General features: G+C 46.2%; 1 protein-coding gene across 5 annotated transcripts; it reads right to left on the bottom strand.

The window, feature by feature from the left end:
• Positions 1-672: 672 nt before the first annotated feature.
• BMI1 (BMI1 proto-oncogene, polycomb ring finger) lies at positions 673-12,592 on the bottom strand. Of its 5 annotated transcripts, none has more exons than XM_020801868.3 (10): positions 12,448-12,592; positions 6,029-6,162; positions 5,625-5,721; positions 4,917-4,972; positions 4,772-4,822; positions 4,414-4,522; positions 4,281-4,326; positions 3,692-3,790; positions 2,953-3,033; positions 673-2,822 (listed from the first exon to the last, which is right to left on the bottom strand). In XM_020801868.3, the coding sequence occupies exons 2-10, from the start codon at positions 6,138-6,140 to the stop codon at positions 2,490-2,492; spliced, it is 984 nt and encodes a 327-aa protein (XP_020657527.1). In that variant the 5' UTR covers positions 6,141-6,162; positions 12,448-12,592; the 3' UTR covers positions 673-2,489. The 5 variants fall into 5 exon arrangements, with proteins under 5 accessions (XP_020657527.1, XP_020657510.1, XP_020657517.1 ...); XM_020801851.3 differs by lacking the exon at positions 12,448-12,592 and adding an exon at positions 11,472-12,234; XM_020801858.3 differs by lacking the exon at positions 12,448-12,592 and adding an exon at positions 6,836-6,972.
• Positions 12,593-13,364: the final 772 nt, after the last annotated feature.

Genomic DNA, 13,364 nt, shown 5'->3' on the forward strand with positions numbered 1-13,364 from the left:
TAATTTACTAAGCACTTGATCTAGGAACATACAGCCAAGGAACAATGGAGGTGGGTGTGCTTTGAACCCAGAAGTCTGATACAAGAGAGATACTTAACTGCCTTGAATTTTATTTTACACCATCGCTGGCAACTACAATTTTTCCTTTTCTTTTAATAATCAGTTTCTCTTCTTTTTATCAGCCATATATAAATATTAACTGACTACCTAAAGCTCCACTTATTTAAGTAGAACTTAAAGCATACAATCATGCCTGTCTTTAAGACTGCTGTCCTTTCTGCTTTTCCCTGGGAGAAGGCCCCATTCCTTGGACATACTTTCAAGTGGGTATGTATAGATGTGGACATAAAGAATATGACTTCTAAGTACATTCCATTAACCTAAGCAATCCTTTGATTACCTGCCACCCAGAGTCTAATTGTTTGCAGTCCAATCCAAACTACTTTTACTGTATAGGCAGGTTAAGTCCTTGTTCTCAGTTGGCCTTGTATCTCAGAAATGTTTCTGATTGCAACCTTAGCAGTAAGTTCAATATTTTTAAGGGGTGCTTTTCTAGTTTTGGTTTCACAATCTGAGTTGTTTCTGTTTTGCTATAAGCAGAACTTTATACTTCAAAAAAATCAATAAGAAACCTAATCACTGGTTAGAATGCTACAAGAAGCAGCAACAAAGTTTATGCAAAAGTAATGATTTAATGACTGTAAGCAAGACAAAGCAATAGATTTGTGCTTCTTTTGCAGACTGGAGACAATGAAATATTCAGCTAAAGTTTTCCCATACAAACATGAAACAATCCTCATATAGGACAGACAACCTCACAAATGTGTAACTGATGAGTGAAGAATACACACACGCACACACACACACACAAAGTTTGACCAAAGCAAAGCACAAACTGAAAAGTATTGGGGGCTCTTAAGGGCACTGACATTTCTAAACAGCTTCCTTCTTTTTTCAAACTTGATGTGCCCTCAGAAGCCTGTTTTGCAGAAGGGACTCCCCACAGCTTATTGAAGATACCAAAGTACCTATTAATCTTTAACCAAGTTAGTATTGTACCATATACATACATATATATTAAAACAAATTTAGATTAAAAACCTTCATCCATTGGCTTATTGATTTGTTAAGAATGAGTGAAAGAGGCTTCTGCATATTTTATGGCTTCTTATATGATTTCCTGTGCTTTTTTTTAAAGGGAAAAAAGCCCACAAATCCATCACACCAAATAATAAAACAAATGAAAGAGTCTAATTGCAGCTCTGTTCCTCCATTGTCTACAACTCCAGTCCCCTCCCCCACCCACCCTGTTTTATTAAAACAATCACACTGTGTAAAAGTAAAAAATAATATACTACATGGGAAGAAGGCAAAGCTGGCAAAATTCCTTCGAGACTGCCAACTGCTTCTGAGTTAATGGAGAATTGAGCTTCTTCAACCCTACAGCCTTTACTGGGGGGAAAAATCAGCTGATAGTTGCTACCTAAAAAAGGATCCTAGCAATAGGCACCTGCAAGGGTTGAACCAACCTGGAAATTTGACCATCAAGTGTGTAAAACATGTAGATTTCCTTTATAGTATTTATAAATATATCATACAATACTGCCTCCTGTTTCATCATATACCAATATGGCATTCCTAAAGAAACATTGAAAAATGCCATCTGATTCTTACAAAAAAGGTTTTCTTTGTTTCTTTAAACTAGACGGTAAAACCCGCTTCCAGATATACATGTTGTAAAAAGTGTACATGTATTTTTCCCTGCTCTTCTGTCATCCCACCTTCCTCTTCCCATCTTTATATCCCTCTGCACTGCAGTGGAGTAGTTATGAATGCACCAGGAAAAAAAATCAGAATTGCAAATAAAGCAAAAAAATTTGTTATTCACAGTGGCATGGCTTCTATATGCATAGTCCTATGCATATTTAATCTGGTTGTGTTGACAAATCTCAAGGTGAGAAAGGAAAATCCACTTGCCTTCTACTTGCTTTCTTTCCTAAAAGTTCACAACACAGTGAAATAATTGTTAACAATCCAAGATAGTGTAAATGAAGGAAGTTAGTCTTGATTAGCAAAACTATATCCCATTATTGATATGTTTCTGGACAATCCCGAGTCCAAACCAGGAAATAGATTGAGGGTGACTAACAGAAAAACACCCCTCTTCTTCCCCAGTCTATCAGGGTATATACCTTGCTTCACGTTGCTAGTCCTTAAGAAACAGCTTGATATTTTTTCAGTTCCATATGAAATGTTCATTCCCAAAGTCCCACCGTCTTAATATCCATGTTCATTCCACAAGTCCCATTGTTTTAATATCCAAAGTGTCTCTGGAAAGTCTTTTCTTTAAAGCAATTCGGACGATAATCACGAATAGGATTAGCATCTATAAAGCTTAATGGCATGGAGCAAAAAGAGACAGAAGAACAGGAAAGAGAACGGTAGAGAAATGGTGGGACTTTCAAGTCCAGGAGAGATTATGCCATCTGTCAGCCAGAGGAAGTCGCAGAGGAGCCATTTATGGAGGCTTTGCGGGCTCTGCTGGTGAAGGATGAGTGGTGGTTACTATTGGGACTGCCACCGGTTCCGTTCATAGTGCTGGAGATATGGGGGAATTGGGGGTGTGGAGACTGCACTGGTGTGCTGGGGCTGAGCAAACAAGATGAAGTGGAAGCAGTGCCTCCAGCAGGGCTGCTGGCCTTCTCACTCCCAGAGTCACTTTCCAGGTCTCCGCTATTGTTTAAGCCATCTCGCTGGTGCCCGCCAATCTTCATCCTTTTGCAAGTTGGTCGTACCCGGTACTTCAAAGGGAGGGGGCCATTCTGCAAAGGAAACACCAGAAGAATACAATATGAGCACCCTTTTTTTTCCTCGCCTGTTCCACTGCCCTTCTTTGGCTCATCTCACCCAAGGTTACAGAAAGAGACTTTCCAGGTCATTCCACATATTTACCCGTCTCCAGGTGTAAATATGAGCAATATCCATGAGAGTGTAATAGTCCTTCAAGGGCTCCTCTTCATACATGACATCAATCTGGTGAAGAAACAAAAAGGCTGGGTGTAAATACTTGAAAAGCAGGACTAGGGGCCAGGAATCGGCATCATTTACACATTATCCACAGCCCAACCCCATGAGTTGAAACAGAGGGGTGTTGTGTTTCCAAATCACTGACTCAGATGAGGTAAGTTCAATTTTAAGTCCAAGTAGATAACCTTTTATCCCATCCTAAATGCACTTTTTGGTAGTCCTTTCTCTTCTGAGAAGTGTAGACTTCAGTAGATTGCTGATTGACACTTTTAAAAATCCAGATAGCTTGGGTCTTTTATTCAAGGTATTGGTGTTGTTTTTTCAAACCCAGAATCAAAAAAACCATTAGGAAAGGCTATTGAACAATCTTAACATGAAAAAGACTTCAAACATTTAACCCCAAAACAATCTCAAACTTTTAACACCTAAAACAGACAGTTAACTATGATCTTCAACAAGGAGGGATCTGACAGCTCAAAGTAAGAGGATACTTTTCTCATGCTCCTCATTTCTGAAAACAGATAGATCATATTATATATAAACTGAAGCATACTTGGTTACAATGTTGCATGTTCCATGTGCTTGAGAAAAACAAAGACCGGAACCTTTCAGTTAAATAAGGGCCCCCGTGTTATTACAACCTTTCTCAGCAAGGCAAAAGTACCTGGAAAGTATTGGGTATGTCCATCTTGCTCCGAAGAAATTTTCGCAAGTGCATAACAGTCATTGCTGCAGGGCAGCGTAAGTATCTTTTGTCATTCACCTGTTGGGGCATTTCATTTAACAAAGTATGCATACAGTTAAAAAACTCTAAGGTAGATAAGGTATAGTTAAAAACATATAAAGATTTTAATGCAGCAAAACTAGATGTTCATTGATGAACCAAACAGCCTAGATACAGACTTTTAAACAAAGAGAACTGAAAAATGAAATGTGCTTACTAGCTATTTTCCAGGGTTTAATTATTGCAAATGACGAATTTCCTAGTGTGAATAATATATTTAGGGAAGGCAAAATAAAAACAGGCTGTGCACTGCTAAGAGCTGCTTGAATCATTAATATTAGTTGCCAAGACTATACTATATCTGTCTTTATAACTACTTTCTCTGCTGTTAATTTAGTTTGGCAAATAAAAATAACTTTTAATCTAAGCAGGCCTTGAAAATTATTAATCTAACGGACCCTGCAAAATAACTGTTTTATTTTCTGAATACAGTACAGGATTGCTGTCTCAAAGAAAGATGACTATTTACCTCCTCTTTGGATTTCTCTTTCTCTTTATTTCCTTTCCGTTCAAGTCTGGGAAGAGGAGTTAAATAATTATTAAAAGGAACCATTATGTATTAAATATATAGAGAAAAGTAAAATATTGCTTTTCCAACTTGCCTATTTTGGTCAAAGAACTCAATGGACAAACTTATTATTTCATCATCTGTTATAATTCTTTTATCTTCATCTGCAACTTCTCCCCTGTCTTCATTAGAGCCATTGGCAGCTGCACAAAAATGCCCACAGTAACATATATTTTAATAGTCAAATCAGGAAGCATGAGAACAAAACTTAATTTAAAAAGGAGGAAGCTGATTTTTTAAAAATACAGAAATTGCTGTTAGCATGTATAAAAAAAGTAATGAATTTTGCAGTACATTATTATGGAAATCTATATGTTTTAGCAACCTAACTTCTGAGTAAGACAACAGTTTAAAGTTTAAAGTCTATCAAAGAATAAACTGGAAGCTTTTACCATCAGCAGAAGGATGAGCAGCATAAAAGTCTCTTCTCCTTTTCATTTCATCTAAGTGAGAATACATATTTATCACTTAGTTTAGTCTGATTTAATGCATTGTTGAACTTAGAATGGTAGTTGTTTGATTAAACTCCCTACTTACTTTTGAAAAGGCCTGGTACTAATTTGTACACAATGTCTTGGAGAGTTTTATCAGATCTGAAATACAAAATTTCAAGACACTAACAGTTGGGGCAATATTCATAACCGACTTACACCTCACACTTTCCAAGGCTTCAAAACCTCTTCTACCAAAATGTCTAGTCAAGATTTTAAATAGTTTTTACAAAAGTTTTGCATTTTACTGTATGCAGTAAGAGAAAAATGAAAGCAAAGATTTTTATCCACCTACCAAAAAAATTATCTGGCCCCAAACTATACTGTCTAGCACCTATACAGCTAACAAAGCATCACCAGAAGGAAGTATATAGCTAAAAAAGAGAATTTTGGAAAGAATTTAGGTTTTGCTTTTTCATCAACATTTGCTATACAGAGATATCAAATTCTGCACTGGAATAACTCTGGGAATACACAGACTGGCAAGAAATACAGCAAAGAACATAACTAATAACTTTTAATTTGGCCAGGAAAAAAGGAAACAAGCATGCACAAGTGACACAGGCACAGAATTGTAGCTAGAGACAGAAGTATCAGGCCCAAAGCTCTCACATGAACTTCCATTTGTAAACTGATATGTCTTTTAAGATTCCAATTTGCAATAAAGAGTTGACATACAAACTGGCACAAACACTGCAAAACACCTAATGACAACAGGATGTGAAAAGGGGATATTCAGTTGTCTCTTCCCTACCTTATATTCAGAAGTGGCCTGGTTTTGTGAACTTGGACATCACAAATAGGGCAATACTTGCTCGTCTCCAAGTAGTGCACAATACACGTCTTGCAGACTATAAGAACAACATATGAAGATATATGTAATATAAATGCAAATCAAGATTTCAACAAACTTCCTTATCTTTTACTATTCAGAGGTGCTCAGGCCAACCCTTTTAGAACCCAACAACTGAATAAAAGTTGCCCATAGACCTCGGCAGTAAAAAAATATGGGGCAAACTCTTGACAAAGGTGCAAAGGGTTTCACCAAAACTTAAGAGAGCCATTGGCAACCAGTACCGACAAGGTTAGCAGAACACCCCTTCCTCTCGGCTTGGAGAGCAGCAAAGGCCAGGTGAGACGCAGCCAGGCCATACTTACAAGAGTGCAGGCACTCGATGATGGTGGTTGCATCAATGAAGTACCCTCCGCAGATCACGCACATGAGATGGGGGTTTAGCTCGGTGATTTTGATGCGAGTGGTACGATGCATTTTCGCTCAGTATGAGGCGGCTCTGAAAAGACACACACACACTTAAGTGCGGGACGGAAGACCACGAGGGAGAAGAGACTCTTGAGGCGCACAGGACAGAGCTGCTTTGTCCCCCTCCCAGACAATAACTTAACTCCTTCCCGCCCGCCCCCGCCCCGCCAAAGAAAGGAAAGGGAGCAGGAGGATGGTGGAAAGCAGCTAAGCAGGAATGTATAGGGCAAGGAGGAAGCACGCAGTGCGGAGCACTGCTCACCTGGGAATCGTACTCTCTTTTTACGGGAGGGAAGGCGCTTCGCCCCAAATGCCCACCTACCCGCCCCCCACGCCGGGGGTTCCCGGAATCAGCAGGAGGAGGAGGAAGAGGAGGAGGAGAGGAAGAGGAGGCGGAGGAAGAGGTGGTGCGTCTCCTCTGGGGCCCGTTTCGGAGGCGCCCCGATGGCGTTGGCCGAAAACGGAGGGTTGAGGAGACGGAGAGGGGAAGGAAAAAGCACCGCCTGATCCCGGTACAACTGCGGACGTTGCCCTGGGCATTTCCGGCGAAGAGAGAGGAGGGGGAGTCGGCCGTGGCTGTAGCGGCAGCGGCGAAGGAGGAGGAGGGGAGAAAAGGAAGGAAGAAGCACGAGCGAGCAAGTAAGCAAGCAAGCAAGCGAGAGAGGGCGGGCTGGCTTGCTGCCTGCTTAGGTTGGGGCCCGCACCTCGGGCCAAGGGGCATCGCCAGGCGGAGGATCGGGCCGACGACCGGAACTATTACTGCCGCCGCCACCACCACCTCGTTGTCGCTTGGCACCCGATTGACTCGCCGCCGCCGCCGCCGCCAACCCAACAGGCTCGGGACAGAGGCGCCTTCGGAACCGTTCTATCGAGGGGGTTGCTATAGCAACTTACACTTACACTTGGCATCCTGCCACCGCCCGGAGCGCACCAAGGGAGAGGAGGGGGGAGAGAGGAGGAAAAGGAGGGGCGGGGCCCAGATGGGGGCAGAGAGGGAGAGAGAGGGTGCAAGAAAGAAAGAAAGAAAGAAAGAAAGAAAGAAAGAAAGAAAGAAAGAAAGAAAGAAAGAAAGAAAGAAAGAAAGAAAGAAAGAAAGAAAAAGGTCCGAGAAAGTGGCTCAGAGAAATCCTGGCAGCAGCGAGGGCCTGGGGGGCACAATACGGAGATGTGCGGGGGGAGCAGACTCCCGAGGTAAAAGTTGGTGCCCCCAGAGTAGGGAGCCAGGAGAAGGCATGGAGGGGGGCGGGCAGGCAGGCAGCTGCAGGAAAAGAGCGAGGGGCGTGGCCGAGGGGTGGGGCCCGGGAAAGGGGGGACCTTCCTGCTTCGCTCTTGGGGCCAGATCCTTTCTTCCTTCCTTTTCCCCTCCCCGCTGAGGGTCTGCGGGAGTCTGGAAGCCAAGGAGATGGGTGGGAGAAAGGGGCGCGAGGAGGAGGAGGCGGCGGCGGCCAGGAGCGGAGCTCCGACGGGGAGAGGCCTCTGGGGCGGCCCGAACCAGCACTGGGGTCTGCGCCAGACCGAACGCGAGAGGCTCCTCCCGGCCACTTCGGCTCCTCTCGGGGGCCTCCATCCACGTCGACTTGGGGCAAGAAAGCAGCAGCCGCAGCAGCAGCTGAGCCCGCGCCGCTTCCTCCCTCGTTCCCTCTCCCACACCTCTCTGCAACTCAGCTCAGCTGTGCCTCGCTTGGGGCTTGCTCCTTGCCCGGCCAACCGAGAGAGCGAAAAGTTGAGCCGTCTCGGGCCCTGGGCGACGGGGCAGGCGGAGCCCTTCACACGGCGCGGGGCTTCCCCGCGAGCAGCAGCACCACCACCAACACCACCACGGCGGCCCCCACTGCAGGCCAGGCAAGCTCGGCTAAGTCAAGAAAGCGCCTCTCCGACCGGAGGGGTCTGACCAGGCCTCCCGAGGGACATGTGGCCAGCCCAGTCCCGCTGTTAAATCAACACCTTGTCAAACACCAGCGCAGCGACAGGCGTGAAAACACACACGCAAATGTCATTTCCAGAGGTGGCTGCTGCTGCTGCTGCTGCTGCTGCAGAGACCCCCGCGGTCGCGCGCAGTTGCGCCTCATCTCTTTTAACTGCAGCTGGGCGGGGAAGATTGGAGAAGGGATCTCCAGGCAGATGCCTGCCCCAGAATCCCACCCGAGGCATGCGGCTCCCCTCCGTGCTCGACGAATAATTTACGGTGCAATCAGATCCGGGACGGAGGAAAAATGCGCCTGCCTCTCCTCCCTTCTCCGCCACTTCCAAGAATTCAGGTTCAGTTCCTTGATCCCTGATCTCGGCAGACGCACTCATTTCCCTGAACCCACCACAGCTGAGGAAATACTTTGCTGATCCCCAAAGAGCCCTGAATAGCAGCAGCCCAACACGTCCCTATCGTCTCTACACCCCCCCCCCCACACACACACACTTAGAAACAGAGGAGAAAGGAGAAGAAAAGGTGGGTGGGCGGGTGGGTTATATATTCTGCTCCCAGAAAACTGTTGTCTGGAGTCCCTACCCCTTCAAGAAAGCAAAAGGAAAAACATCGAGGAAAGAGGAGAACAAGGAGGGAGAGGGGCGATAGCCTTGGCCTTACAGGCGCCGGTGTCAGAAACTCTAGAAACACAAATGCATTGTGTGCTAGTTTCAAAGATCTCCCCGACTGTATCAACAAAGGAGTCCCCCGATTTTCTAGATCTTGCCTGCCTGAACCTTGGCTATTCCACCATTTGCCTTCACCGCACCTTCTGCCAATGAGCAAGATGGCTTGGGTGACTCTGACGCAAATAATCGATCTCTTTCCGCAAGACCACAGTAAACCCCAAAAACCTTATACGTAACTGGAAAATAAACAGTGGCAGAGGCCGTATTAATCGATAGGCTTGAATTTTTCCTTGAGCCTTCAGACACTGAGGCAGCCCGATCCTTCAAAATATTCTAGCACATGTTTTATTTCAGGGAAACAGAGCCTCTCCCTAAGTGCAAGAAAAGTCAAATCAACCGTGAAGCTTGTTGGGTCCAACCTACCCCTTAACCGCGGATTATTTATTACCGGAGTTGGCCTTCTCCCCCTAGGGCATGGTTGGAGGTATCTCTGAAATCCGGTGTCTTAAACCAGCAAACTGAATCAAAGCAACAAGCCCCTCTCCGCACAGAAAGACGCCAACACACATGCCCACACAGCCCAGCTCTATTCATGTATACAGTACATACTGTATATATAAACATACAGAGCATCTTATTACCAAACACACCAACTCTCTGAGGAGTAAATTTGAGCTTCATTCTTCCCCATCCCACCCCAAAGTTCCTCTCCCTATGTCGACATCCCAAGTATGTACAGTTAAGATACCACTGAAGTGACCTTTAACACCAATTAATATGTTTTATTTTCAGACTCCTTCCTTCCCAGGCAACTATTTAACTACAGAGACAAGGAAGGGTAACAACAACTTATGACAGTCAAGGGAAAGCTTGCTGGTCTTACAAGGGGTAATTTTCAAAAGAAAAATTAGGAGCAAGTCCTAGTTCTCTAGCCCTCTAGGAATTAATATAGAACAGTTGCACTGGCGGTGTTGTATAGGAAAATGGAGCCACCTCTACCCATCTTTAGCAGAGATGAGTCCTTTGCGCCTGTAGCAGACATGAAATTAGAGCTATCTTCATCTATCATACAACGTTGATGGAGATCAATGCGTTTTAAAAAGGGAACTGATTCTAGGAGTCGTGCATGTCTACACATGTCAATAATAATACCCAGACACACATATCTGGCCCAAACGTATCTGCAAGCACATTGTGTCAAAGAAAAACTTTAATGTGTCCAGTGTCATTAGTCCTTGCTGTATATAAATCCTAAAATAATCGAATTGTACTCTCTGGCTGGTCTCCTGTAATTCATTCCCAGCTTGCTCACCGTCCAGCAACTTATATGGTTCAGGAGGCGGCCTCACCAGCCAAATCTGACATGCGGTTACAGAAACACACAAGCACAGAACCCAGGCTCTTTCCCTTTCCCCCCATTCACTTCACAATACAGTATTATATTTCAACAGTACCTTCTGCCTTTGGGATTATTCTCTCAAACAGGCTAATTTCAAACTGTTAACTTAAAAAACAAAAACTACACACAGTTAACAGAAAGGCTTTTTCCTACACCCATGGAGATACCATAACCACATACTTAGCTTTCTAGATTTTGGAGAGATGGAGATTTTAGTGGTAGGCAGAAGGGCTTTGGCATGGTGGTACTGATTTGTTTTTTTAAAACAAAAAGCTGAACCACCGCGAGCATAGTACTGTCAGGCCAAGATTTTAGGTAAGCGTGCACTAGGTTTCATGTACCAGGTACACGAGCGCCAGAAGAGAGCGAAGCAAACTCACCCCAGCTCAAACACCAGCAAAACATTTCAGCTAACTTGTTTTTATCCTGCTTGAAGGGTTGGGGGGATGTGTGAGAGTGAAATACCAGTTAAATAAAAGAAACCTACGCTAGAAGGTTCTGCAAAGTATCTCACCTCGCCTTTCCAAACTTTCCTAAAACTGCACAGGGCGAATTTTTCGAGGATCACCTATACAGCGACTTCTCCTTCTCAAAGTTAGTTTCCCAACTTTGCCTTCCTCACCCAAAACCTTAGAGACGACAGCCTTTGAACCACAAACGAAAAAGGACATCCTCTGAAAGCGACATGAGAACCGCCATCTTACAAACCCTTGAAGTCCTAGACAAGAGTTCACCGAACTTAAGTTAATAAAATTTATTTGAGAGCCCCCATCGGCGCAATGAACCCCTCAGCGGAATCGCCACTCTCCGCTGGACCCATCTCTATAAAGTGAGTGCGCTACCTGGCTGTTGAACCCCCCGCCGAACCATTTCTTTACGAGGCAATCGCCATCCCATGACCCAGGCAGCTCGAGATTTCATTAACTCTCCCCGTTCAATCAAAATCTGCATTTAAACAAAGAAAGCTGGATTCGAAGGGGTAGCAGGGGCTGAAAATATAAATATCCTCCTCTGGAGCCACGTGCCCAGAAAGGTTTTAGGACCAAGCTGGGGAAAGAAAGGAACTAAAATTTGTAAGTGTGGGTGCGTAACGAAATTGAGAACACGGGTTGCTACTGCTGCCGTCGCCGCTGTATCTCTCTGTGCGAGCAAGCGAGTGTGTGTGTGTGTGTGCGTGCGCGCGCGCGCGCTCGTGTGTGTAGCTGAAGCAGACTGTCAGCGCTTTTCCCATACGGAGAGCTCGGGGACACCTAGCCTTCCCCTCCTTGCAAGCCTCCAAAGCCCTCCAAAACCGCCGCCGAGCCCCCACCACCCTCCGGCCTCCGCTAGGAAGCATGCCCGTGGGTACCTACCGGCAAAAAGGAGCTGGTGGGGGACGATCCAAGCCGCCAAAAAAAGACAATGAAAGTTAAAAGTCGTTCAGCAGAAAATGAATGTGAGCCAAGCGGCCATCTTGAAATGAACTGCAGACGCTGTCAATTGCAATAAGCGTATTGCTGCCGCCGCCGCCGCCGCCGCACTCAGCTCATTTTAGTTTCAAAAAGCACCCGGAGTCTTCTCCTCCACTGACCCCTTCTGGTTCTCTCTGTCTCCCTCTGAGTTTGCTCTCCTTTTCCCCTCCTCTTCCTTTTCTCGTCCTCCTCTTTTTTTCCCCCTCCGCGCTCGCAATCTCTCTCTCTCTCCCCCCTCCTCCTCCCTCAATGCGTGGCTCCAGGGCTGGGATCTTAAAATCGTTCTAATCCGGATGGTTTGCCTCTCCTCCTCCACCAGCCCATTGTCTCTCCCTCTCCCCCTTCCCCCCCCTCCCCAGCCCCGTCAATCTCTTCTCCCTCGTCGTGCTTTTCGGTCTCTGAGCTCGGGGTGGGTTCCTTTCTTCCACTCTCCCCGCCTTTTCTTCTTTAAAAAAAAACCACAAAAAAACAAAAACAAAAAAAACCCAACCAAGCAAATCAACCAACCAAAAATATATTTCGATTATTTCGTAGTTATTTGTGGAGAGAGCCAGAAGGAAAGAGACTGGTGGACCCGGGGAGGGAGGGAGGGAGGGAGGGAGGGAGGGGGAGATGCAGCGCTGAAGGCACACAGTGGAAACTGACACCGTCCCCAAAATGGCTCAGAGTTCGCCCGCCCCGCCAGCGTCACGTGGGGCTCCTCATTCCTTAAGGGTGGCCTGGGAATTAGTGTCGGTGTAGTGGGAGCCCGTCAGCCTCCCTGTGACCCAATCCCGCGACTCGGCCGCCTCCTCCCCCTCGCGCGCCACCCTCCCCCCCCTTCCCCCCTCCCCGCACGCCGCCTGGTCCTCCGCCTCCTCCCGCTCCACACACTCACCCACTTCGCTTAGTCCTCCTTTTCTCCACCACCTCACTCAACGCTGCAGCCTGTTCCACCTCCCTCCCGCTCTTCCTCTCTCTCTCTCTCTCTCTCTCACGCACACAAACACATGCACACAAGGCGTTCTTCCTTTCTCTCCCCCCCTCCCCTTACACACATACACACCCACCTCGCGCTCTACGCGGAGCCCTGCCTCTTCTCCCCTCCCCCCTCGGCGTTTTCCCCTTCCCACATTTTCACACACCCTGTCACCTCACACGAGCAGTCTTTCCCTTTCTCCCCTCCAGCTACCTTTTGAGGGACGTCTTTTTCTTTTCTGGGATTTGCTGCTTCTGATCCACACCTACCCTTACATATAACCCCTCCTCCTCCTCCCCGGACTGGAAAGAAAAAAAGACAGCCATCCATAGACAAACTTTTGCCGTGGTCAGTTTCCTCATGTAACTGTCAAACGCCTTCCCCCCCCCCCCCCAAGTCCCACTCTGTTCCTTTCTTCCCCTTCACCAGCCAAACAGCTATCCAGAGTCCACCATTTTAACAGCCGAAGATGATGGAACCCAAGGCTTCCTTCTCAAAACATCTCCTCTACCTATTGCTTTCCTTCCCCCCCCAAAAGATCTTGCTCTCTGTCGTCCCTCCTCAGATTTTCCCTCGCTCCTCTTCCACACGAGGTGCCCATCTCTAACTGTCTTTCCTCACCTCAGATACCATTGTGGGCATTCATTTTTTTCCCCAGCCCCCAGACGTTGTAGGAAGACGTTTTAGGTATGACAGACTGGGAGAATGAAAACGTGCAGCTCACACCAACTGCCGTGAGCTTCGTCTCCGCGCTTCCACCTTCACTCCTCCTTTTCCTCACACGTTTTCCCGCCTCGACATTCGACTCAAGCTTTTTCTACCTAGACTGGACTTCT

The sequence above is a fragment of the Pogona vitticeps genome, chromosome 6 (assembly GCF_051106095.1).
Source record: "Pogona vitticeps strain Pit_001003342236 chromosome 6, PviZW2.1, whole genome shotgun sequence".
NCBI classification, from domain to species: domain Eukaryota; kingdom Metazoa; phylum Chordata; class Lepidosauria; order Squamata; family Agamidae; genus Pogona; species Pogona vitticeps.